Raw genomic sequence first — 24,959 nt, forward strand, 5'->3', positions numbered from 1 at the left:
AATTTTTGAAACTTGAATTAAAACTGAATAATTGTGCTTGATTGGTCTAAAGGCTTTAGGGAAAGAAAATGTCCTTGTTTTATAATTTTCAACTTCAAGGTCTTAAATGCCAAGTATCACAGTGAGAAGGGAGATTCATGGTAATACTGATGCAAAAGAGGCCACAAACACTCAGAAAGGGAAGAGAAAAAATTCATTCCATGGTTACCATTTTGTGATGCACCCAGTTCCCCAGCTTCTTGTTAATTCTGTGAGCTCTCTCAAAGTTCTTTTTCTGAGTTATTCTGATTTCTTCTTTTTTGCTTATATTAACCAAAGCCCATTTCCGTTGCTTGCTACTCAGTAACCCTTACTAATTCATAAATAAAGTGTGGGTGGGTGGGTGAGGGGAAGGCAGTTATAAATGAGAAGAAAATAAATAAGGAACAAAGAACAGTAGAGAAGATAGAGAAAACAGCTGGATCCTATAACTGCTTCAAGTTTTGAGTGATTCCAGGCCTAGTCTGTGCATACCCTTCAAAATGAGTTTCTACCCCACCTCCACCATTTTTTATTAAAATGGCCCACCATTCTTTGTAACTGAGGTAGCAAGTGTTTTTGTGTCGGTCAGGACACATGGATTCTAAGCATGGTTAGAATCAGAGGTTCAAAGGATACTGTCTGAGTCTCTATCTTTCAGTCCTGCTTTCCCTTGTGTTTGCTCAGCCCCTGGGTTTCTCCTCCTGATGGCAGAGGTGACCACTCAAAACTTCAGGCTTATTTTGTACTAACTCATCATCTTAGAAGAAAAAGTTTCTCTTTTCCAATAATTTCAAAAGTCTTGTGGTTGATCCTCACTGGAAAGATTTGACTCACTTTCAGTGAAGTATGATTAGAAAATTATAATTGTCAGGGCTTGGTCACATGCCTGTCCTTGAACTAAGATCAGCCCACACAAACCACACAGGAAAAGAATGAGGGAATACCTTTCTCCAAGGATAGTAGAGATTACTAGTTGCCCTCCATAACTTTTCTTCAGTTCTTTCTGAGTAAAAAACACAAAAATATTATCCAGGCATCTATCAACCCAAGTGGATTACAGTTCAAAGGATCTCTTGGAGCTAGAAAGTCTTGTGACAATATTCTCACCAACTGAACATAAGTGGCAGTAATGAAGGCAACTTCTAGGAAATGTCATCAAAGGGCATGTCTCTGTCATTTCTTCCTTATCTTTGTCCACAAAGTAAGTCATCTTGGACCACACAGCCATTTAGGAGTGAAGGAGACACATGGTGGAGGCTGGGTCCCTAACACTGTGGAGCCATACCAGCCCTGAGTCATTTTCATCTTCTTCCAGGTGATAGAAAAAGGAATATATCTAGTTTAAGTGGGTGTCTTTGACAAACCATATAACCCAACATAATCATCCCTGATTCCCCAAAGGAAACTCATGGTACTACTGTAAATTGAGGGGCAGGAGAAAATGAGCAGACATGTCTCCTGTCTCACTCCCTGAAAAACTCTACCTAAGTTGTGGTCATAACTCTGCATGGAAATTTGAAGACACAAATCTGCGTAGTTCTGATGTTTCTGAATACCCAAGTGTTGCGCGTGGGTCACCGGCCAGCAGTGACCATGGAACACTGTGGATGGCTCAACAATACGCGAGAAAAACACACATGCACAGAGACAAACTAGTTTCTGTGGGGAAGTAGGGACGAAATGGCCACCCCCCCTAGTGGGGAGCGCGCTGATTTACCGTCCATACCTGCTTTTATTAGGCTCATTTTGCATAATAATTCAGGTAAAGTACAGTACTCATTAGAGGGAAGTAAGGAACTATAGAAAACAAAGAACTCTGCCCGTCTATTGAGTTGGGGGTCAAAGAGCTGTAAGGCTGAGGAACAAACTAGCTTCCTCCTAAGACCCTTCTCATTCAACTGAGAGCATTCCAAACAAAGAAGGTTTCACAGTAATTTACATGTTCTTTCTTAGGCCTGATCACCCCCGGGAAATCCGCACTTCCCAGTACCGAGCTGTACTACCCTGTCATTGTTTCAGGCTTAGGTGGAGCACGGGAACTAAGGCCACTGAGAGATAAGGAGATTTTCTTCCGGACGCTGAGAACTCAGACTTTGTCAAAGCCGAGGAGTGAGGGTCCATCACCCCCTTTTGCTGCAGCCCCCCAAGTCCTTCTTTTGGGGGGCCTCCCAAAGTGATCGTGCCTGGCTTGGGTTGTTCCCCCCGTGGGGAATCTTACCCGTCTTTGGCTAACCGACCAAGCTTTTTGCGGTTCAGCAGCAGAAGCAGCATTCCTGCCAGGAAGATAAGCTTTTATCTCCTTGCCGGCTCACGGTTCCAAGGGCGTTCCCTTAGCCTTAGCTAGGCGGGGGTTTCAGCTTCTGATACCAGTCAGGGCGGTTCCCAACACCCAAGAATTTCAGAATTTATAAATTTTAAGATAAAAATAATTTTTAAATGGAGCCAATCAGAGACAATATTCATGTTTTGTCCCACCAATAATAAAGTGCTTGTCAGAGTGGATTAATCTACACTTAACCTTGTAATTTTAACAATGTAGGGCAGAAATAGCCGGTTCACAATGTGAAAGTATGTATTAGAACTCCTTTCAACATATTTGTTTTGACATTTTATTAACAATTTGAGTAAGGAATTAATTAAATTGTAATCAAATGTGGAGGTGACATGATGCCAATAGAGGGGTTCATACCTTGAATAATAGAACCATAGAATTATGCAACATCAGAACCCAAAGAGGTTTTTGAAGTTAATCATAACTCCCCAGTTTACAGGTGAGAAAACTGAGGATCAGGGATATCAATCCACTTCTCCCAGGTACTCCTGACATCAAGGGTAAAGCTGTTGGGATTTAATCTTTCTACTTTCTCTTTTTGAATACATAAGAGCTACATCACGATTCAAGATGTAAGTAGACTTTTTTTGTTGTTTTTAAGAAGAAGTGGTAAACTGATGAAACCAGATACAATTCATTCAGGTCAAATGTGCAAGGACCTATATATTCGGTCCACAAAAGCCCGTTATACAAGCACAGTGTGGAGCTGATGTACTTTAATCAGCAGTAATTTCAGGAAGCATTTAGAGATATGAATTGTCTGCAAGCTTGAGGTGTCAGCAGTGTGATGCAGCTATAGGAAAAAAAGATAACACAGTCACAGGTGGCATCACTAGAAATAGTTTACAGAAGAGAGATCTGAGTCCTGTGTAACCTTTCCATCTATACCTGTAATTCCTCCTTCAGTACCAGGTGTCAGATTTTAGAAATAATCTAGATGAATTAGTTTAGCTCTAGCATGGAATCACATGAAGAATGGTCAATGGAAGTTAGGGAACTGCAAAGCACTGTAATGAAGAGCTTGAATCTTGTAGTGGGATGGCCTGAGTTTAATCCCAACTCTGTCAATTACTGAGGATATGTTCATTAAGCCTTAATCACACTGTCTGTAAATGAGGAATTACAACAGTATGTCTCTCTCTTTGGAGATAAACAAGGCAGCACATGTCACGTGATTTGCACACTACTGGCACAAAACAAATACTCCACAAAGGTTAGCTACTATTAGGATTAAGGAAGCAAAGTGATCTGAGGATAATGGGAACAACATAATAGGTTGTGGTGAATATTAAATGAGTTAACACATGCTGAGTGCTTGAAACAAACTTGGTAGTCATTATTATCTGCAGTAGAGGGAATAGCCTAAGGCAGGGGTGTCATTTTCACGGGGGGGGGGGCCACATCAGCCTCTCGGTTGCCTTCAAAGAGCCGAAATAATTTTAGGGCTGTATAAAAGTAACTACTCCTTAACTGCTAAGGAGTTGAAATTACATTTGACACCCCTGGCCTAAGATTTCCTTCCATAAATGGGCCTGGTTTAGGCACAAACTATACCCTGACTAGGGCTAAGGTCCGCAGAACCTGGTTGGTTATTCCTTGAAGGATGCTCAGTTGTGTGTATGAGCATGCAGAGGGAGGATTGCGGAGTGATGGTGGTCACTCAGACATTCTATGGGGGTACTCACTTGGTAACCACCTGGGCATGGTGACTTGGCCCTGTCATGGACTTACAACTTAGCTGCTTTCAGGACCATGGTCGTTTAGACCTGTTCTGATGACCACTAACTAATGTGATCACTTAGGGAAGTACTGGGTTGGTCACTCAAGCTTGCTCTGATCATAGTCACTGAGAATTGCCCTGTGGGAAGTCACTTAGGAATCATTCGAAGTGGAAATGCTCCTAAGCCCTCTCTGCCCTCCCTTTCCTCCTCCTTGTGCCACTGCGTGAAGAAGTCTTGGACCTTAGGGATCCTATGGGACCCCGAATAGCTTCCCCAGGGAGCAGTCCGCCGCTAGGGAGCGGCTGCTAAGAGGGAACCCACTTGCGCTGAGTCCGCTCCTTTGGGGTTGGCTCTCCCCCAGGTCCAGTGAGAGATGGAGTGACAGTGGGGTGGGGGCGCACGCGTCATGGGTGTGAGACGGATCAAGCCGCCTGGGTGTGAGTCAGCGCGGGGCGGGGGACACGGCAAAGGAGCTCCCTCAATAGTCACGGAATCTCACTCATGCTCGGCTCTTCCACGCAGCCGGTCTAGAACGTGTCCCCATCTCGCACCGGTGTCCCCTGTCCCGTGCACGTATGTGCTCAAGGGACGATGTCCGATTCCAGGCTCTGTGTCTGTTTGGTGAGATGGGGGTGGAGGGGTGGGGCGGGTGGAGGGGAGTGTCCGTGTCCGTGTTTCTCTGCCCGGGTTAGGAGATTTCTCCCTCCCCACCCCATGAGGGTGTGGTGGTGTGTCCCAGTCAGGGTACGTCTGCACCTGTGTTTGTGCTTGCGTGTGTCAGCGCGCTGGGACCGTTTATCGGTGTGGAGTGCTTGCGTCTGTTCTCAGTCCAAGTCTGGGTCCGAATATTGGTACAATTTCGACATGGGCTCCCACCCCTCGGTGTCCGGAGGCCTGCATAGCGGGAGTGTCCAGCTTCCTGAAGAAGCAAATGCTTCCACACCCTGTCCCCACCCCACCACAAGCTGGCCAGAGCTCCCTAGGGTGCGGCCTTGTTGGGGAGGGCCTGGGGTGTGCGTCCTGGGAGGGATAAGAAGATGCGGGGCGGGCCAGGTCCCCGGTCAAGGCGCGGACACCGGGGACCCGCGCGGCTGACGTCAGGCGACTCCTTAAATAGAGTCTGCAGCGCGCTCGCCTCGGCCTTTCCCGAGGAGCCCTACCGCGGCCCTCGCCAGCGCCACCTTGCGGCCCGCCGCCAGCCCGCACCGCCGGGGTTCGGAAATGGGGCTTCAGGCGCCGGGTGCGCTAGGAATCCAGAGCGTTCAAGAGGCGAGAAGCGCCGGGAGCCGCCCCGCCGCCTGGAGCCCTGTGGTCTAGGACTGGGCGATGTTGGAGGCGCTGCCGCCTGTCCCCCGAGGAGCCGCCGCCCCCCGGCCCCCCGGGCTTGGTGCGCGTCCCGGCCGGCGGTTCCTGGAAAAGACGGAGCTCCCCACGTGCGACTCACGTGGCCCGGGCAGAGCTGCTCCAGCCTTTTAGGCGGCCGCAGGGCCCCAGGAGCTCCGCCGCCGGCGCCCCCTCGGAAACCATGCCCCCCGGCGCGGGCCCATGGAGCCATGGCCTATAGGGTCCTGGGCCGCGCGGGGCCACCTCAGCCGCGAAGGGCGCGTAGGCTGCTTTTCGCCTTCACACTGTCGCTCTCCTGCACTTACCTTTGTTACAACCTCCTGTGCTGCTGCGACGACCTCGGTCGGAGTCGCCTCCTCGGCGCGCCCCGCTGCCTCCGCGGCCCCAGCGCGGACGGCCAGAAACTTCAGAAGTCCCGTCCCTGCGATCCCCTGGGGCCGACTCCGAGCGCACCTGCAGCCGCTGTACCCCGCCCGCGCCTCCCGGCTTCTTCCAATCTCTCCGGCTCGCCGAGGCTGGGCACCAAGCGGCTGCCCCAGGCCCTCATTGTGGGCGTGAAGAAGGGAGGCACGAGAGCCGTGCTGGAGTTTATCCGCGTGCACCCGGACGTGCGGGCCTTGGGCACGGAGCCCCACTTCTTCGACAGGAACTACGGACGCGGGCTGGACTGGTACAGGTAAGGAGGGGAGCCCCTCGCAGCGCCCGGTTCCCAACCGGCTCCATTCTCAGAGCCACCTTTCCGTTTTCTCTTCCCCTTTACCCGGCTTGTTGTGTGGGTTCAAACTGACACGTTGGAGGATATTAGAGGATTAATTTGCCCAGAATTTTCCGTTTTTCCCCTCTGGACAGGCTTTTTCTTGACTGGCAAAGGGCCGTTATCACTGGAGTCGCCTGGAGGGAAGGGAGGGCTGGAGCCCAGCCTCGGAGTGAGCCGGGGGAGCTGACTCCGGGTCCAGCCTTTGGTGGCGCAAGGTGCTCAGGGAAGGGTCAGGAAGAACACGCACTACCTACACACAGCCCTTTCCTGACTGTCCTCAGGTCTTTTCTGGAAGGATGCAAAGTTAGAACAGGATGACCCTCTTGCGACAGGGGTTGGTGCTTGGGCAAGGTCGCCGTAGTTCAGGCCGAATGAGAGGGCATCCACGGAGGTGCTGGGATGAGAAAGTTCTCTACAGGCTCATTTCCAGCTCTAGGTGTTTGCTGCGGTAACTGGACTGAGGCCCTATCCCTCTGACCCTGAGTTAGTGGTCTTAAAATAGTGAAAGGAAGCCTGCATTTGAGGTTCTGTCACTTAGCTCGAGCAAATTCCTAAAACTCTTTGAGCCTCGGTTTTTTTCATTCATCACACTGGATAGGGAAGCAGTTCCTGCCTTGTCTGCCTCGTCTGCCTCCATAGGCCTTTCTATAGTGCTTTAGAAGTGCAATGCTGGGTGATGCTTCTACACCAGCCACCAGGATGGGGAGTTGGGGATACTGGTGGGCACTCAGTGAAGATTGGCCAGAGTCGTGGGGCAGCCAGTCATATGTAGACTTCTCCCACTCCTCCCTTGCACTGCTGGGGATGAGAGTCACCAGGCTGTGGTGTCTGGGCATAGTCTGGGCATGTCACCTTCCTCTGGAAGGTGACAGTCCCTGCTGTTCAATATCCATTTACCTCCCAGCTCCTGTATGGACTGATCAGGGCATCCTGGGGGCTGGTGTAATGTATGGTCTTCCCATAACACATGGTTCACAGAATTCTCCTGACCATTCCCCTGGCCCTGTGAAGACTTTATAGCTATGTCTGCATAGTAATGGAACTGGGAAGGGGTAGGTAACATGGTAGCTGCACAGTAGCTGAAGCTAATTTAAATTTTTTAATAAATTTTAAAAAGAAATGATAAAAGTAAACCTTTAGGAAATAAAAAGTCCTAAGTATATTGGACAAAGGACAACTTCATTAGAAGGACCCCACTGGGCTCATAATAGGGGGTCCTGGATTTGCAAGAATGGAGGCAACAGGGCTGACTTGTCACCTTTGCCAGTTAGCCTTCACTGGTCATGGTTGTGGGGGCAAGGGGTGGGACCTGCACCTCCCTCAGGAGGTAGACAGGCATAGTCTGTCTCCAGTGGAGCCCAGCTGGGATAGCTGGCTTACAGATGGCCCTGGCAGCATTATGTTGGCTCAGTGGAATAAGGTGGCCCAGAATGGCAGGTCTAGTGCTTTCCAAGCTGGCATCCCACCTGGGCATATACAGTGAGCAAGGACAGAGTGGGACCCAGACCCCAGGGTGGGGGAGGCCAGTGCATCGGACAGCAGAGTCTTGGGTGTATCAGCCATGGTCATACTCTAATGAATGGCAGGGTTTCCTCGGGGGAAGGTCTGGAGATTATTATGAAACCCTTTGCCAATGTAAAGTGCTTTTTAAGTGCAAAATAACAAAAGTATCTGGCTGTTAGATATTGTGCCCTCCAATAAACACCTGTACCCTGTGTAGTCTCTGCACTCCCCTCTCCGCATTCCACCATAAGCATCATACTTCAGGCTTCCTGCCCAGAGCTCATGTCACTCAGGGATGGCTGCTTTTTATTTTTAACCTTGGCATGTGTGATTCTAAGCCAGCTTAGCTGTGAACCTTAGAGATGGGAGCCGTGCCTTTTTTTTTTCTTTATAGCACATTTGGATTCTGCTAAAATTCTCAGCTGAGTCTTGGTAGGTTTTATATAACATCAAGCATACTGACAGCTCTACTTCTCAGGGTCTGACTTACCCTCCCTTTCCCCCTTCATATTTCTAAAAGAACAATTAGCTCAGGGGTCTGGTTGTGAATTGCCAGCTATGCTAAGGTAATACTTCCCTATTTGAGTTCTGTTTCCATAATTTCCACAACATTTCTCTCTGTGTGTTTTATCCTTGATTATCACTCAAGTAATATACATTAATTGCAAAAATGTTGAGAATTTCTAAGGCCCTTTAAAACCCATGTTCTCACTTTATTCCTGAGTTCCACAAGTTGAGTGGCAGGTGATATGATGCCCCTCCCTGCCTGCTGCCCCCACTCTTTAACAGATGTGAACACTGGAGTCCCAAAAGGAGAGAGCATGTGAAATGGGGTCACAAAGCAAGTTAATGAAAACTAGGACCAGAAGTCCCTGGCACACGTGTGTGCACACATGTGTGCATTTCCAGCCAAGTGCTCCAACCCTGCTCTGCACAGCTTGCCACCAGAAAGCCAATGCCCACTGGGTAGACCTGGCCAAAGAGCATCTATACCCACCGTGGTGGACTGTGTTTTCCAAAAGTGGAGTTGCAGAGTTGCTGGTGGCGCATCTCACGTGACCTGTCCCTGCTAAGCCCATAGGGATGACTTCCTGGGCCCAGAGGCCCAGATCGATGGACAGTGGAAAATTAATAGCTTTACCCTCAACCCAAAGGAGATACTTCTTTCTGTAGGTGGACAGAGATGACCCAGGATTTGACAAACAGTGCCTGAAGGCAGGGTGATACAACCAGAGTGACACCATTGGCCAGAGAGACCAAGAGACAGAGCCTGCACCTCCCTTGATCCCAACTGGAGCCCCTCTTGGGAACCAGCCCAGGTCTGGCCACCCAAGGAGAGCCCAGCCCTCTGTGGTGGGACCCTCCCCTTAGGTATTTTCAAAGATCCTTTTACGAAAGCTTACCTCATCTGTCCATCTTGCCTGATTCTCTTCTCCCAATTTCCTCCCCACAGTAGCAGCTGGGCTTGCTTGCAGGATGGGGTAAACTAGCTGCTTGGCCAGGTAGGCAAAGTGAGACCACACTGACAAGGGAACTAGGATAGAACCTGCCAGAGGCTGGAAATGGTCAAATGGATGCTGTGTGATTCAAAGTTGAGTGATCTTTCTGAATCTCAGTTTCCTCGGCACAGGAGGGCACCTGCAGTAACTCATAGGAGGTTGTTTCGGAGAGTGAATGCAACACTGTATATGATAGTGCCTGGAACTTTCATGGTACCTAAAGATAAGGCAGTAATGTTACTACTGTTGCCACTGTTACCCCTACCGTTTCACTACCAACACGCCTGCTATCACTATCAGTACTCTTAGAATCAAAATGATTAGTTTCTGGCCCAACTCCTGTCACCCGATGGGGCTGAGGAGTTAATTAATTGCTACAAAAGTAGTTCCATGAGATGAGGGTCCTGGCCTTAAAATTCTCCTTTCAGCTCTGCTTCGATTTTATTTTCACTTTTGTTCTCTCCCCATTGATAAAAAGTCATTCACAGTTCTGGCTGTAAGTTTGCTCACCTTTAAAATGGGAATGATGCCTGACCTGCTTTACAATCTTGTAAAAATCAATTAAGGCAGTGTATGTGGGAATGCTTCCCCCAATCTAAGATTATATTTAGGGTGCTATCATCCACAAAGGGTTGGGAGTGAGACAATATTCAGGGTCTTCATCTTTTATAAAGAGATACAAGCTGCACCTTTTCTGATAGTTTTTAGAGTCTTGGGGGAAGCTGAGTCTTGTGTAAAGTGTTCTCTGTTTTGCTAGTTTTCAGTGGTGGGTGGGGGGCATGGGAGCATTGTGAAGGGAAGTGAATCTTCTTTAAATGCACTGAAATGCTAGCAAGTTCAAGTTAATGTGTGATAATTGACTCTGCTCTAGTGTCAGCATTTTGATAGATGAGCACATTCTGTAAATTTTAGGCTCCACTCCACTGCTTATTTATTTGCTCAGTGTGGATGGTGTTCTGGGGATGGTGTAAGACAAAGAAGATATAGTGTTTGTCCCAGAGACAACCGTCTAAATAAGAACGAATAAAAAACACAGAATAGTGTCTATCACTGTATCCAGCTCACTTCAGTCAAGAAATTAATCCTTAAGGACAAACTTTGGGAGAAGTAACACCAAAGACAGAGGTGAGGGAAGTAGTTCATGCAGAAGGCTTGAATCGTCTTTAACAAAGTGGTCAGTGTGCGACACACACTGATCTGTGCTTGTCAAGTGCACACAGGTCACTGTCCGTGTAGACTCATCTTCATAAGGAGTTTCCTGCCTCAGTCTAGAAGGATGTCACATGCTGATTAAGTGGAACCATCGAGTCCATAAATCCCTACTCGCCTTGCAGCTTTCTGTCAACCCCAAGCACTCTGCAAATACACTAGTTCCTGCACATGTAGAGTTCTTGTCAGGCACTGAAGAACACAGAATGGGCCAGCAGAACTGTCTTTTTGAAGAGCTGGCTTTGCTCCCTCTGGAGCTTAGAGGGACAGTAGAAGAGCTTCAATGAATTTTTATTTTTTAAAGAATGGGCTTTCACTTAGGTTAAAAATATGAAACTATCATTTAACCACAGATTCTAAGGAGCATATATCCCCCCACATTATAGAAATTAGGATGTATCTGATGATGGATGGGGTCTTAGCTTCAATGAGATATGATGCTTCCATATTGGATGGAAATTTTCTCCCCAGAGATGACTTCTGTGCTGGAGACCCACTGGACAAGTGGTGAGTGCCTGGCTCAGCAGGGGCCTCCACACCCTGCTTGTCTCTGCAACCAGTGGCATCTCTTCCAGTCAAGGAACTATACCCATTTTCGGTGTTCGATTGTCACCATGCCATCTCTCTGAAAGCATCTGTCATGAAATGAGGAAACATGTGGGCTGACACCCACCAGCAGATAAGATGCTATGGTAGGCATGTTCTTCATGGGCTGCTGGATCACCCAGCTATCTGGAGGCACATCCCAGGTCTCTAACAGGTTCTGGGTGGAGCCGGTGTCTAACAAGCGCTGTTTACCTGCGTGCTTGCAGATGCTCCATGCACAGGCATGCAGGACTGTAGATTAGCTTCCTTGCCTTTGGTTAGACCCCACAAATCATTCCTGAATGGATGCATGACAGAGTGGGTGGGGAGGGGTGGAAGTACACGTCTCTCTGTTCATCAGGGTCCACTGAAGGACCTGGAGGGAGGCCGCCTGGACAAGCGAGGGCTCAGCCATAGGGGCAGTGGGTAGGTAAGCTCTTGGGCTGAGTCTGGCTGGAGGGTCTGAAAGGTCACATAGTCAATCTACCACCTCACTGTCTTCCAGAGCTAGCCCCTGGGCACATTAATCCATTTATTTGTCACATGCCTGCCATTGCCAGGCTTAGGACCAAGCTGCTGTGGGCCAGCTCCGCTGTTTCTTTGTTCTCCTAATGGGCTGTGCTGATGGGCTCAAGTGCTTTGTAGTCCATGGGCAGCTTGACAAGGTGGGTAAAAGCCACCAGTGAGTGGAAATAACTTAGCATTTCAGAGGTAATTGCTACCTGTCAAGTGATACAGCTGGTCTGTTGGTCCAGGGCGGCAGTCCCAGGGACTTTCTCCGCAGAATAATGGCATAGGGAGAGGGGCAAGGGAAAGTTACTGAGCATATTTTTCCAAGGAACATGGACCAGAGGACTGGTTGGGTTAAATGGGGCTTCAGTGTCACATGGATTTCCTGGGCACAAGTCCATTCATTGGGAGTCTCCTCCTAAGCTTTGAAATCAGAGATTCTATCTCAGTGCCCACAGCTACCAGCTTCCATGTGTAAGGAAACTAAGGGTGTCTGTTCTGGGTACAGGCCTGAGGACCTCTCCCTGCCATCTTCTGGGTGTTGGCATCACGCCCCCATTCTCTGAGGGTAGTGTTTTCCAGGCTTCAGATGTTCTTGTGGTACCTTCCTGATATTTGCCCAAACCCAGCATGTCCTCTGCTATTATTCTTTTACTATTTTTGGTTAACACACTTAAAAATGATAATTTTTTCATAAATAAGTGGGCTTATTTGTATTCCCTTCAGTGTATATTTTAGAATAGATAATATGTTCACATAATGCAAACTTCAAATTGACAAAGAATATTTAATGAAATTATTCTCTTCTTCCCCAGCCTGTGACCCCGCCATACACTTTCCTTCCCAGAGCAATCGCGGATGTCTGTTTTTGTGTACCCTTCTAGAGGCACGCGGTGCATTTGTAAACCTAACACACATTATGCAGATATAGTTAAAATACATATTTGTAAAAACCAACTTTATTTGAAAACCACCCTAAATGGAAAACCAGCATTAGTTGCCATAATTAGAAAGTATCGTAAAACTAAATAGTTCGACAACAAAACAGTGCTGTTGAGTTTTGTTCCCTAAGGTGGCTAGAATGTTCCAAGGCTTCCCCATCTTTGTTTAAAAGAGGATAGTTGGGCTTGCTACTAGTAAAGCAGTTAAAGAAATACTAATATCAATGTGAGACTTTTCCCCTGGTGTAATCAGAAGGCTTGAAAGTGAAGTGGAAAAGATAAGGCATTTTCTCCCTATGAGATTCAGTGATATTTAGTAGGTCTATGTCATACCTAAAGTTACTGAGATGGGGTACACACCAACACCATGGGGAACACTGCTGGAGTTTACAGAAAACCCAGCCTCAGTAAATCTAGCCATGTTTCTCACTTTCAGTTCCTTTGATGTGTTAACGATAGGAAGAGATCAGCCAAAGGGAAAGTCCGAACAAATATGAGCATTAAGAACAGCATTTTGACTTGCAGTATTTACAAAATAGTCTAGCCTTCAGAACAGCAGGGTTCCCTGAATAAAGTGTTTTGCAGGTATTTAAAGAAGGATACCCCACAGGTTTCTTCACTACTCTCACTGGTAGGAAATCAGCAGTGTCCCCATGATTATATCTACCTGGATCATTATATACCTGCAGGCGTCAGTGTTATAAAAGTAAGACAGCAACTTAGGGGGAAGGGGCTATGCCATTATTTAAAAACAATTATAAAGCTCATAAAAAATGAAATATTACCATTTGTGATAACATGAGCGGACCTAGAGGGTATTATGCTCAGTGAAATAAGTCAGAGAAAGACAAATACCATATGATTTCACTTCTATGTGGAATCTAAAGAACAAAATCAATAAAACAGAAACAGACTCATAGATACAGAGGACAGACTGATGGTTGCCGGATGAAAGGTGGGTTGGGGTACTGGGTGAAAAAGAATCAAGGACTAAGAAGCACAAATTGAGACTTCTGACCAAGATGGAGGAATAGGTAGACACAGTGTGCCTCCTCACACAACCAAAAGAAAGACAACAACAAATTTAAAAACAAAAACAACCATAACTGCCAGAAAATTGAACTGTATGGAAGTCTGACAACCAAGCAGTTAAAGAAGAAATATTCACCCAGCCCTGTAGGAGGGGCAGAGATGGGCAGCTGGGTGGAGAGGACTCACGGCAAGTATAACTATGTATGGTGTCAGGTGGTACTGGAAATATTGGAGGAACACTTTGTATTTTTATTTTTTTTTAATTAATTTATTTTTTAGAGAGGGAAGGGAGGGAGATAGAGAGAAACATCAATGTGCGGTTGCTGGGGGTTATGGCCTGCAACCCAGGAATGTACCCTGGCTGGGAATCGAACCTGGGACACTTTGGTTCCCAGCCCGCGCTCAATCCACTGAGCTACGCCAGCCAGGGCTGGAGGAACACTTTGTAAAGTATATGATTGTCCTGTCACTATGCTGTACACCTGAAACTAATGCAGAGTACCAGTAACACTGAATGTCAACTGTAACTGAAAGATAAAATTGTTGAATCAAGTATTTAAAGTTACAAAACAGCAAAATTATGAAGCTCATGTAGGACAGGGTGTCTTTAAAGTGTTAGGATGCAAAGTTCCTTTTCTTCCACTCTACAATGCATGATGTGAGGCTTAAACGTAGTGGTAGGGCAAGGTGTCACTTTGCTTTCTCAGACAGTTTCAGGTCAGGACTGTCCAAGGGGAAGACAATATTGTTTCTCTGTACATACACTTTTAGTTGCACAAATGGGAACTCCACTGGAGAAAATTGTCCCTGGAATTTCCCATATATTGTCAACAGAAGCAACTTAGAGAGTGTCCATGAGAGTGGAGCTTCCTAAGCTTGCCTTTGGTGGGGCAGCTAGTCATCAGCACTAGTGAGGAAGGGGCTTTGTACTCACTCAGGGTTCCCTGGACTCAGTGCTCACTGCTGGGTGCAGGAGTCCCAGTCCCACCCTGAGGATGGTGGGGAGATGCACAGTCTTGGGTGGCACCTTGCTCCTCAGGGTGCACTTATGGAGGAAAGGAGAGCAGCCCAGAGTCAAAGGCATGGATGAGATGGATTCAAATGCAGATAAGGACAGCAAAACTGTCAGGGGAGGCCATTTTGGCACAGTGATTCAAAGTTCAGGCTCTTGAACCAGAATGAACAAATTGGGATCTCAGTTCCGCCATCTGCCAGGTAAGTGTCCACCAGCCAATGGCTTCTCTCTGCCTCAGTTTCACCTGCACACTGGGACAGATCATAATGCCTACCACATAGGGCTGCTGTAAGGAGGAAGTGATTAAGAACATGCAAATGTGCTCAGATTCTTTCTGGAATCTGAAAGGTGTCCAATGAGTATTAGCTGTCATTATCGGTTATTGTTTTGGGTTTTGTTTTGTTTTTTTTTTTTTCATCATACTTTTACTGAGCTAAGTGCTAAGGACCTAGAGTTGAATGGGCTATAGATCCTGCCACTTCATTGTTTGATGGGGTCATTAGATGTTCTTGGATATTTTTACATAAGTCAGATGGTGACAGGTATCATAACAGAGATACCTATTAGTTTCTCTATAGTAGCATGAAGAGTAGACAAAATCCAGTCAGGGGAATTTGGGAATGCTTACTGGAGGAGGTGGCATATTATTTCAGTCTCAATGGGCATATAGAACTTTTGCAAGGGAAAGGTGGTCTTATAAGGATCTTTTTTTTCTGAATATATTCATCCCATGACTTCACCTTTGCTTACAGTCAAATCACAAAGTAAAGTTGGTTCAGATTACTTTAGTTCTGCACACATTTATTGACCACCTACTCTATGCCAGGCACTGTGCCAAGCCCTAGAAATGAAGATGAGAAAGAAGATCTCTTCGTTAATGGGCTGAAGGGGCAGGCAAGTCCAACAGCAAGACTTGCTGAGAGAGAGAACACTCCTAGCATTGTGGGGTCATGGGGCAGGGGCCACCACCCAGGGTGGGTCAGAGAGGCTGTGTGGAAGCTGAGGCCTAGGCTTTAGCACTCTTGCATTTGCTGTAGCCTATATCTGACTGCTTCTCATCATGCAGGTTCCAGTTCAAATATTACCTCCTTAAAGACAACTTCCTGAGCTGCCTAGTCTGAGCTGGCTTACCTTTGCCATCACCACCTTGTTTTATTTACTTCATACTTCTTATTGCAGTCTGAAATTATCTTGTTCATTTTTCTTTTCATTGACTGTCTACCCTACTGTACTGAATAGTTCCTGAAAGCAGAGATCTTCTCTGTCTTGTTCATGCTTGTTTCTCTAGAGCCCAGAATGGTGCCTGGCACAAAGTAGGTGTTCAAGCAATAGTTGTTGGGTATATACAATTAAGTGTGAAGGATAACTAGGAATTGGTGATTCTGTTCTAAGGCTACAAATTGGCTCTAGCTTTTTATTAGGCTTTCCACATGTGGGTCTCGAGAAACTAGGTGAGAGAATGCAGGATACAGATGCTGGTGACTCAGCCATCACTTCCACAGTTACCATATTTATTGAATACCTACTCTGTGCTGGGTGCTGTTACAGTCACCAGGGAGAGAGCAAGGGAAAAAACAGACAAAAATCTCTGTCTGTGGTGCTCACTTACTATGGGGTGGGGAGGAGATGGTCAATAAGTGAATAAGTATATCACATCTATGGCAGATGGTGAAAAGCAAGTGCTATGGGGAAAATAAAGGGAACAGGGTGGGCAGGGAGGGTGCAATTTTAATAGGCGAGTAGGGAAGGACTCGCTGAGAAGGTGATATTGCAGCAAAGACCTTACATTTTAAAATGATCTCTCAGGCTTTTGCAATGGTAATGGTTTCATGGGGCCAAAGGTGGTGGTGATGAAGATATCTATCAAGGGCTTGCTGTCGTTCTGGCCCTTTCAGGTCACAGGATGGGGTTTGAGTCTAACATACTGCCCAGTACAGACCCTGGCATGACTGGCCAAACATCTATCTGCAGGCGTCCTTGACCTAACCAAAAATGGAGTCATGTTCTACTGTAACTTAAAGGCTTCAGGTCTGCCCCCAAATAGGTGGCAGATGTTCTAGTCGCTCTTTCCAGCAGTGTTTGAGGTCTTCTTTAAAGATGGGGTTCTTAGGTAACCTCCTGAGGTCCTAGGAAAGTTGAATTAACTTTGCTCCTAACTCAAGTGAGTTTGTGTCACTCAGTCTGTGTGGCCTCTGGTTTCTCATTCTTTTTTTTTTTTTAATTTAAATTATTTTATGGTTGTTCAGTTACAATTGTCTGTATATTCTCCCCACCCCTCCTCCCTACCCCCTCCAAACTCACCTCCCTCCCTTGCTTCCACCATCCCCCTTGGTTTTGTCCATGTGTTCTTTATAGTAGTTCCTGAAATCCCTTCTTCCCCCTGTCCCCTCCCCTCTCCCGTCTGGCTCTTGTTAGGTTTCTCATTCTTGTTCCAGCCTCAGCAACATGCATGGCAACGTGGCTGCCTCGATGGTGATGCTAGATTTAGGGGGCTTATGTGTGTGGTTTCCTTCAAACAGAATTGAACACCATAATGGCTTTCTGCAAGCTAATCAGGACCCAAATCTCCTGACTTCCCCAAAGCTGCCAGAGTGTGGGGAATGTTCTCTGCTTTGGCAGCCTGTTTGCATTGTGTTTCTGCTTTGATGGTTTTAATGAAGATATGAAATCATCTCTCAGCTTTCATTTTGCTGGAGCGAGATGGCTTAAAGTGGAGGTAGCATTTCCCAGATCAATCTCCATTTTCAGAAGTGGTTGGTTAAACTCTCTGCAGTTTATGGCCACTTCTAGCTGAAATAGTATGCGATCTGAATTATTAATTCTGTGAAAAATGAGTTAAGTCATTGCAAAGCTCTGTGGTGGCAAAATTTCAACTTCAAGCCCCCTTTCTTATATTTTCTCTAGCACTAACATCTCTGTTAACCGGTCGCTCTTGGGCAACATGGCCAAATCTCTGCCTGTCAGTCATTTCTCCAGGAGGGAAAGAACCTGACATAATTCAATTGTTCTTTCCTGACAAGAATGAAGAGGAGGAAATAGGCATAAATGGCCCTGGGAGGTACTTATGTCAAAGCCACTTTTATGGGTACTCCAATCTGGATGTGATTCAGGTGACAACTGTGCAAGCAAGGTCTTCTGTACCTCATGAACCTCTGAGCACCTCTAACCACTCCAGTAGCTGATGCCCAGGGAAGTGTGCAGGAGGATGGACACTCTGAGCTGTTCTGAATATGACACTAGGAGCTGAGGATAGTGGCCCAGCTGCAGAGGGCTCCTATCCTGTGTACAAGCAGTTTGGAGCAGTGATGACATCACAAACTCAGCATCCTCAGGGACTCTGAGGGCATGGCCATGAATGAATGAAGTTGGCTGTGGGACAATGAGGAGAGGGAGGGAATTGTTCCACTTACACAAGTCCCATTTAGAGAGGGTGCCGGTCCTGTTGGAGGGAACTTGTCCCATTTAGAAGGGATGACCATGAGTCAATCCCAAAAGACTTTTGCAATCCCTGTATTGCCAGATCTTTTAAGTTTTGCTGTTTTTTAAGAAAAAAAAACTTGAAAGTGGCATTTTAAAAAATATGAACTGTCAATTTATAATTGTGTTTTACTGATTCATGATGGTTATAGAATACTTATGGACCAGGCAGGACATGTTTGTGGGCTAGATTTTAGCTGTAAGATGTCCTTCCATGCCTCTGAGAGGGTAGGCCTTAGAAACAGGCTTTACCACTTTGTCATTCTGCCTCTGGCACTTATTTGCTGCAGGGTAAGCCGATTCACCTTTCTAGGGCTGGTTTCTTCTTTATAGACAAGGATATCAAGCACTCCTACTTCCTAAGTTAAGTTATTGTAGTGATTCAATGTCATAAGTACATGTTCGATCTTATTACTTTTGTGGGTCCCCCTTCCTGAGTTGTGCCTATGACCATCACTCAGCTGATGGACATGCCTGGAAGACAAGAGGCATAACTTGGACCTTTGTCAAGGTGAGGAAAGCTGGGGTCTTCTTGGGCCAATGGAGAGGTGCAGAAGCTGGAGCCAGGATGACCCACGGTTGGAGGAACCCATTTGGTTGTAGAACTGACCCCGAGAGTAGAAGTCAGCAATCTCTATGGCTCCTCGTCATCATTCATGTTCACACCCTTAAGGTCCCTAAGGATGCTGTGTTTGTGATGCCATCTCTGCTCCAAGCTGTTCTCCACAGGATAGAAGCCCTATGCAGCTGGGTCACTGGCCCCAGCTCCTAGTGCCATATTCTGAACAGCTCAGAGCTGTCCATCCTTCTGCACATTTCTTTTGGCTTCAGTCATTGGATATGGTAGAGGTGTTCAGAGATGCATATTTTAGAGATGAATTTGCACAGAAGGCAAACACCTCTTTGATTTGGTGGTTTGGTGTCGAAAGAAGTCCAGCCTGAAGAGAGGGGTCTTACTAACAAGGACAGGCTAAGGGTTAGACCATAAAGGTCAGCCTGGAGGAATTTCTGTTCAGTCTTGATCAGAAGTTGACACCTGCAGAATGACAGAAGAACCTTGGGACAGTGATGCAGAGGAGTATAAAGGGAGAATATGATGGAGAAAAGAAGGCATCCACCCTACAGGAGAACGGAATTGTGTCAGTGATGACAGAATTCCTTTTGAAGCCAAGCCAAACTTTGAAGTGAAGGGAGGCCCACTGGGATTGGTTGCATGATTAGTACTGATAGCCTGGAGGCATGCATCATTGTAGAAGAGCTGAGTGACCATCTAGCTTTGCCTTGCTCCTGGGGCAGTCTTTCTAGGCTTCCACAATCACAGCATCATCAAATTCTACCTAAAATCTGATACATGGTTCCCCAACCTTCAGTTATTTGGGTGCCATCTTCATGATTTATTTTTGGATGTATCCACACATATTGAAATCTTTGTTTACTGTACATGGTATTGAAGTCCATTCATAACTTTTGAGTTAACTTATTTACTTAAACATGAAATTTTCTATCATTATCCTAAAGGAAAACCATCACTTGCTGGAAATAAAAAGTAGCCAAAAAGACCAAACAGTGCAATTAAATTCCAGCCTTATCCTGTTGCCTGTGCCATGTTCTGCCTCTTTTTTTCTGTTAAAGAGAATCAAAACTATTAGAGAGGTGTTAACAACATTTTAGCACCTCAGACTTTCTCCATGATGTAATCAAAAGATTTGATTAGAATGAAAATGGAAAGATAATTATTTTCTAATGATGTGATTAAGTGGCATTTAAAATCATGTACATGTGAGACCTAAATGTTTCTTTTAACCACAAGTGGTTTGTACTCCCTACTTTAGGAAATACTGACCTGCCCACCTAGGTCCCTCTCACTTTGATGTCACTGTGTTATTTTTATCATACTTGTATGTCTTGGTCCATCAACAGCTTGGGGGGGACTGGCTGACATTACAAAGTCTGGGTGGTTTACCAAGCTGTGATTCTAATTTAAATTGCAAATTGGTGGGGCATCTCGGAGAAAGCGAATGCCTCCAGGAAGAACTGGGGGAACTGATCCAGCCATGCAGTATTTTTAGATCTTTTCCCTGGATCAGTTTTGTATAATTTTATCTGGACTCTGGGTTTGATAAGTTGCAATACATGCTTCTTAAGATACTACCTGAGGCCTAACCAAAAGTTTCCTTGCAATTCCAACTTAAATGACTCAGGTAAAACCTTTATTGTTTCTTTAAAAATGGTGACTTGAATGAATCTCAAAGGTATTATGCTGAGTGAAAGAAAGGTTATGTATTATATGATTCAATTTATATGATACCCTCACACAAGCAAAACTAAAACTACAGAGAACAATCTATGGCTCCCCAGGGTTAGGTCAGGGGGAGAGTGTGACTGTCAAGAGACAGATGAAGGAGTTTTGGGGCCATGGAATCATTCTTTACCCTGACTGTGGTAGTCACATGAATCTATATGTGTTAGAATTCATAGAGCTGAACACCAATAAAAAGTCTGCCCTACTTTAAGATACTTTTAAATATAAAATGAAAGAAAAACTTTATTTTATAAATATCCATGATTATACAACTCAGCTACTGAAGGGCATCCTACCCCCTCAAAAGAGAGTGATTGCTGATTGTCAGAGAGACCTAGCTCCCAAATTTTTCAAGTTCACAAGCCTTCCCAACTTTCATCCTTATTATGAGTCCAAATCAGGGATATGAGTGGCCTTTAAAGCTTCTTTGTCCCACAATCACATTCCTAACTGATGCCATGGTCTGAAGCAAAGATAGAGAAGATTGCATTGTGGTCTGGGGCCATTGTGGCCAGCATAGCTGTCCTGCCAGGCCATTTATAACCTTCTGACAGCATGTCTGTCCTCCTGACCACTTCAGGCTATAACCAGCCTAGGGATTGGGCTAGAAGCACCCCCCTGCTGACCCCACCCTTCACCCTGAGCCAACTCAGCAGGGACAAGGAGTTCCTGAAATGTACCCTCTCCAGCCAGAGCTGGGGAAAAATAGCCACCCTGGACCAGAGATGTCCAGAGTCCTCCTCCCCAGTACTTGGTAAAGAACCCATGCTTTGCACAGCCCCCATGCCATAGACTCCACTCTAGCTGCTGCTAAAGACAAGCCACCAATTGTGTTCCCTCTTCCCGTGGCATCTGAAATTGGACACAGAGGCCATGTGGGCAGGAGGAGCTATTGAAGCCTGGCTATAGTGCTTGCACTTGATACCACAAGGCACCCTTCTGACCTTTCACAAACCTTGCATTTTTCTGGGTTAGTATGAATGGGTTTATTTTCCTTGGGTGACTAAGACACTACTTACATGATTGTGCTGAAGCTACATGGGCTGAAGGCAAAAATGTGAGTGTTACCAGTCTGTGGGTTATGATTTAATTTGTGGAAGTGGCTGTAGTAAGTCAGGAGCCTATACAGCTAGAGAGCAAGGTCACAAGGTGGGGTGTGACCAGGAAATAATTTAACATAGTGATGAGGACACAGTGATGGGGACACAGTGATGGGGAGGGATCGAGGGTAGGGCCATTCAAGTCCTAAACCACAGCAGAGCAGAGGGTATGTGCACAGACACGTTTGAGGTGCCCACCCTCCAACATCTCTAACTCTGTGTGAGCTTGTGAGGGAAACATGGTCTCTGTTGCCTAGCATTGCCATTTTCCTGTAGATTGGTCTGTTTGGATAGTCATGGTAACCCATTTCAAAAATTATGATCATACTGCATATCCAGATGTCTGACATCTGTTATGGTCACTGTTGTTCCCAATGTATAAATACTTGTATTTTTTCTGAGTATAGTGTATCTCTAAGTAAATAAATAAGCAAACAAGCAAATAAAGGTATATGCACATGGTGCAACACAGTATAGCAGATAAACATATATACTGAAATATATATGTATACATAAATATCAGATATATGCTGATATAGAAAGTTCTGAAAACATATTGTTTAGTTAAAAATAACAAGGTGAAGAATGTATGTTATCTTTTGTGGAGAAGGGTGGAAAGGAATAAAATATATTCAAATTTTGTAATTTATGCATAAGTTAATTCTGAAAGGATACATAAGAAACTAATAACAACAGTTTTCTGGAGGTGAAATTAGGTGGACAGGGACACAGTAGGAGGGAAACTCTTTATTATATACCTGTTATACATTTTTTAGGCATGTCAGTATACTCGTTGAAAAATTAAAACAGAAATTGTGCATTGTGGGAAAATTAGGAAATTGGTAAAAGAATTAAAAAGTTACCCACAATTTTACTTCTGGTTGTAACCACTGTTAGTATTTTGCCTTTTATGACTACAGACAAATCATGTGTAAACTTTATATACCATTTTATACATAGATACCTACATGTGTGTGTTACCATGTTTTATATACTATTTTATAATTTGCAATTCATTTAACCAGATAACATGGATATCTTTCCATGACAGTAAGTATGGATCTACAGAATCATTTTAAATGCTTTTATAGCATTTAGTTCTATAGCTATACCATTGTCTATTTAACCAAATCTCCTACTGATGGATATTAGGATTGTCCCCGCATTTTATTATTTAAAAATAAAAATGACAGCAGCAAGGCATTTTATCTATTTCCCCACCTAGGATGAATCTCTTGAAGAAGAATTAAGCACTCTTAAAAAACAAACATTTTTTGACACAAATTGCCAGTGATTCTCACACTTGTGACAATATAGCTGAGACATTTATACTCCACAATCTTGTCAGCACTATTAAAAATCTATTTGATCTGTGCAGTTTAACACATTAAAATGATCTCCTTTGCATTTGAAAAATGTTTGATAGCTATTTAAAAGCATTATTGCCCATTTGCATTTCTTTTCTGAAATTTTACTTACTTGTTTTTTCTGCTGGAGATTTTTCTTTTAAAAAGACAATGTTTAATGACTAAAGATGCTGACCTGGGTTGCCTTTTACTATCATATCATTTCAGAAATGTTTCTAGTGTGTGAATAGCATTGGGCTTTTATATTTTCATCTAGTCTGATATAATCATCTCCCAATAAAAGAGTTTACATTTTCAACAAACAACAAGTGTTGGAGAGGTTGTGGAGAAAAGGGGACCCTGGTGCACTGTTGGTGGGACTGCAGACTGGTGCAACCACTATGGAAAACAGCATGGAATTTTCTCAGAAAACTAAAAATGGATCTGCCTTTTGACCCAGCAATTCCACTGCTAGGATTATATCCTGAGAACCCTGAAACACCAATCCCAAAGAACCTATGCACCCCAATGTTCATAGCAGTACAATTTACAATAGCGAAGTGCTGGAAGCAACCTAGGTGCCCATCAATAAATGAATGGCTCAAAAAACTATGGTACATTTACACAATGGAATACTATGCAGCAGAAAGAAAGAAGGAACTCCTACCCTTTGCAACAGCATGGATGGAACTGGAAAACATTATGCTAAGTGAAATAAGCCCAGAAGTGAAAGACAAATACCATATGATCTCACCTTTAACAGGAACCTAATCAACACAACAAGCAAACAAGCAAAATATAACCAAAGACACAGAAATAGAGAACAGGCTAACAGTGTTCAGAGGGGAGAGGGAGGGAATTTCAGGGGAATTTCAGGGGAAAAGGGGAAGAGTTTACAGGAACAAGTATAAAGGACACATGGACAAAAACTAGGGGTGGGTGGAAATGGGAGGGAGGTGGGGAGGGTTGGGTGCGTGTGCTGGGATGGGAGTAAAAGATAGAAAATTGTACTTGAACAATAATTAAAATAAAATTATTTTTTAAAAAGAGTTTACATTTTAATTTTCCTTTTTGTTCAGATTCTTTGCCATTTTGGGGGGTATTTTTAAAAATATTTTTATTGATTATGCTATTACAGTTGTCCCATCCCCCCATTTAGTCCCCTCTGCCATGCACACCCCCTTGCACCCGCATTCCCCACCCTGCCCCTAGTTTATGTCCATGGGTCGTACAAAAAAGTTGTTCAGCTTCTCCATTTCCTGTACTATTCTTAACCTCCCCCTGTCTATTTTGTACCTACCATTTATGCTTCTTATTCCCTGTACCTTTTCCCCCATTCTCCTCCCTCCCCTTCCCCACTGATAACCCTCCATGGGATCTTCACTTCTGTGATTCTTTTCCTGTTCTAGTTGTTTGCTTAGTTTGTTTTTTCTTTTTTCTTTTTTATTGTTGTTCAAGTATAGTTGTCTGCATTTTCCCCTACCACTCCCCACACTAGCCATCCCCACCTCCCTCCCCTGATCCACACCTCCCTCCCCTGATCCACACCTCCCTTGATTTTGTCCATGTGTCCTTTATATTTGTTCCTAAAAACCCTTCCCCTTCCCCCCCCATTAACCCCTCCCACCTCCCTTCTGGTTACTGTCAGTTTTTGTTTTTGTTTTTGTTTTAGGTTCAGTAGTTGACAGTTGTGATTTTGTTGTCATTTTACTGTTCATATTTTTTATCTTCTTCTTTTTCTTAGATAAATCCCTTTGACAAAGGGATAAATCCCTTTGACATTATAATAAGGGCTCTGTGATGCTGAACTCCTTTAACTTGACCTTATCTGGGAAGCGCTTTATCTGCCCTTCCATTCTAAGTGATAGCTTTGCTGGATAGAGCAATCTTGAATGTGGGTCCTTGCCTTTCATGACTTGGAATACTTCTTTTCATCCCCTTCTTCCCTGTAGAGTTTCTTTTGAGAAATCAGCTGATGGTCTTATGGGAACTCCTTTTTAGGTAACTGTCTCCTTTTTTCTTGCTGCTTTTCAGATTCTCTCCTTATCTTTAATCTTGGGTAATATAATTATGATGTGCCTTGGTGTGTGCTTCCTTGGGTCTGACCTCTTTGGGACTCTGTGAGCTTCCTGGACTTCCTGGAAGTCTATTTCCGTTGCCAGATTGGGAAAGTTCTCCTTCATTATTTTTTTCAAATAAGTTTTCAATTCCTTGCTTTTCTTCTCCTTCTGTCACCACTATGATTCAGATGTTGGAATATTTAAA

The 24,959-nt window shown here is 44.9% G+C and overlaps 1 protein-coding gene across 1 annotated transcript in view; it reads left to right on the forward strand.

Moving 5' to 3' along the window:
• The first annotated feature begins 5,263 nt into the window (after window positions 1-5,263).
• The window catches only part of HS3ST2 (heparan sulfate-glucosamine 3-sulfotransferase 2), a 139,598-nt gene continuing 119,902 nt past the window's right edge, over window positions 5,264-24,959 (forward strand). The window contains exon 1 of the mRNA XM_045849128.1: window positions 5,264-6,094. Within this exon, the coding sequence (XP_045705084.1) occupies window positions 5,628-6,094 (467 nt within the window). The 5' untranslated portion in view covers window positions 5,264-5,627. The remainder of the gene's footprint in view (window positions 6,095-24,959) is intronic.

Source organism: Phyllostomus hastatus, unplaced genomic scaffold (assembly GCF_019186645.2).
Source record: "Phyllostomus hastatus isolate PE091 unplaced genomic scaffold, TTU_PhHast_1.1 phas_contig_64, whole genome shotgun sequence".
Taxonomy (NCBI): Eukaryota; Metazoa; Chordata; class Mammalia; order Chiroptera; family Phyllostomidae; genus Phyllostomus; species Phyllostomus hastatus.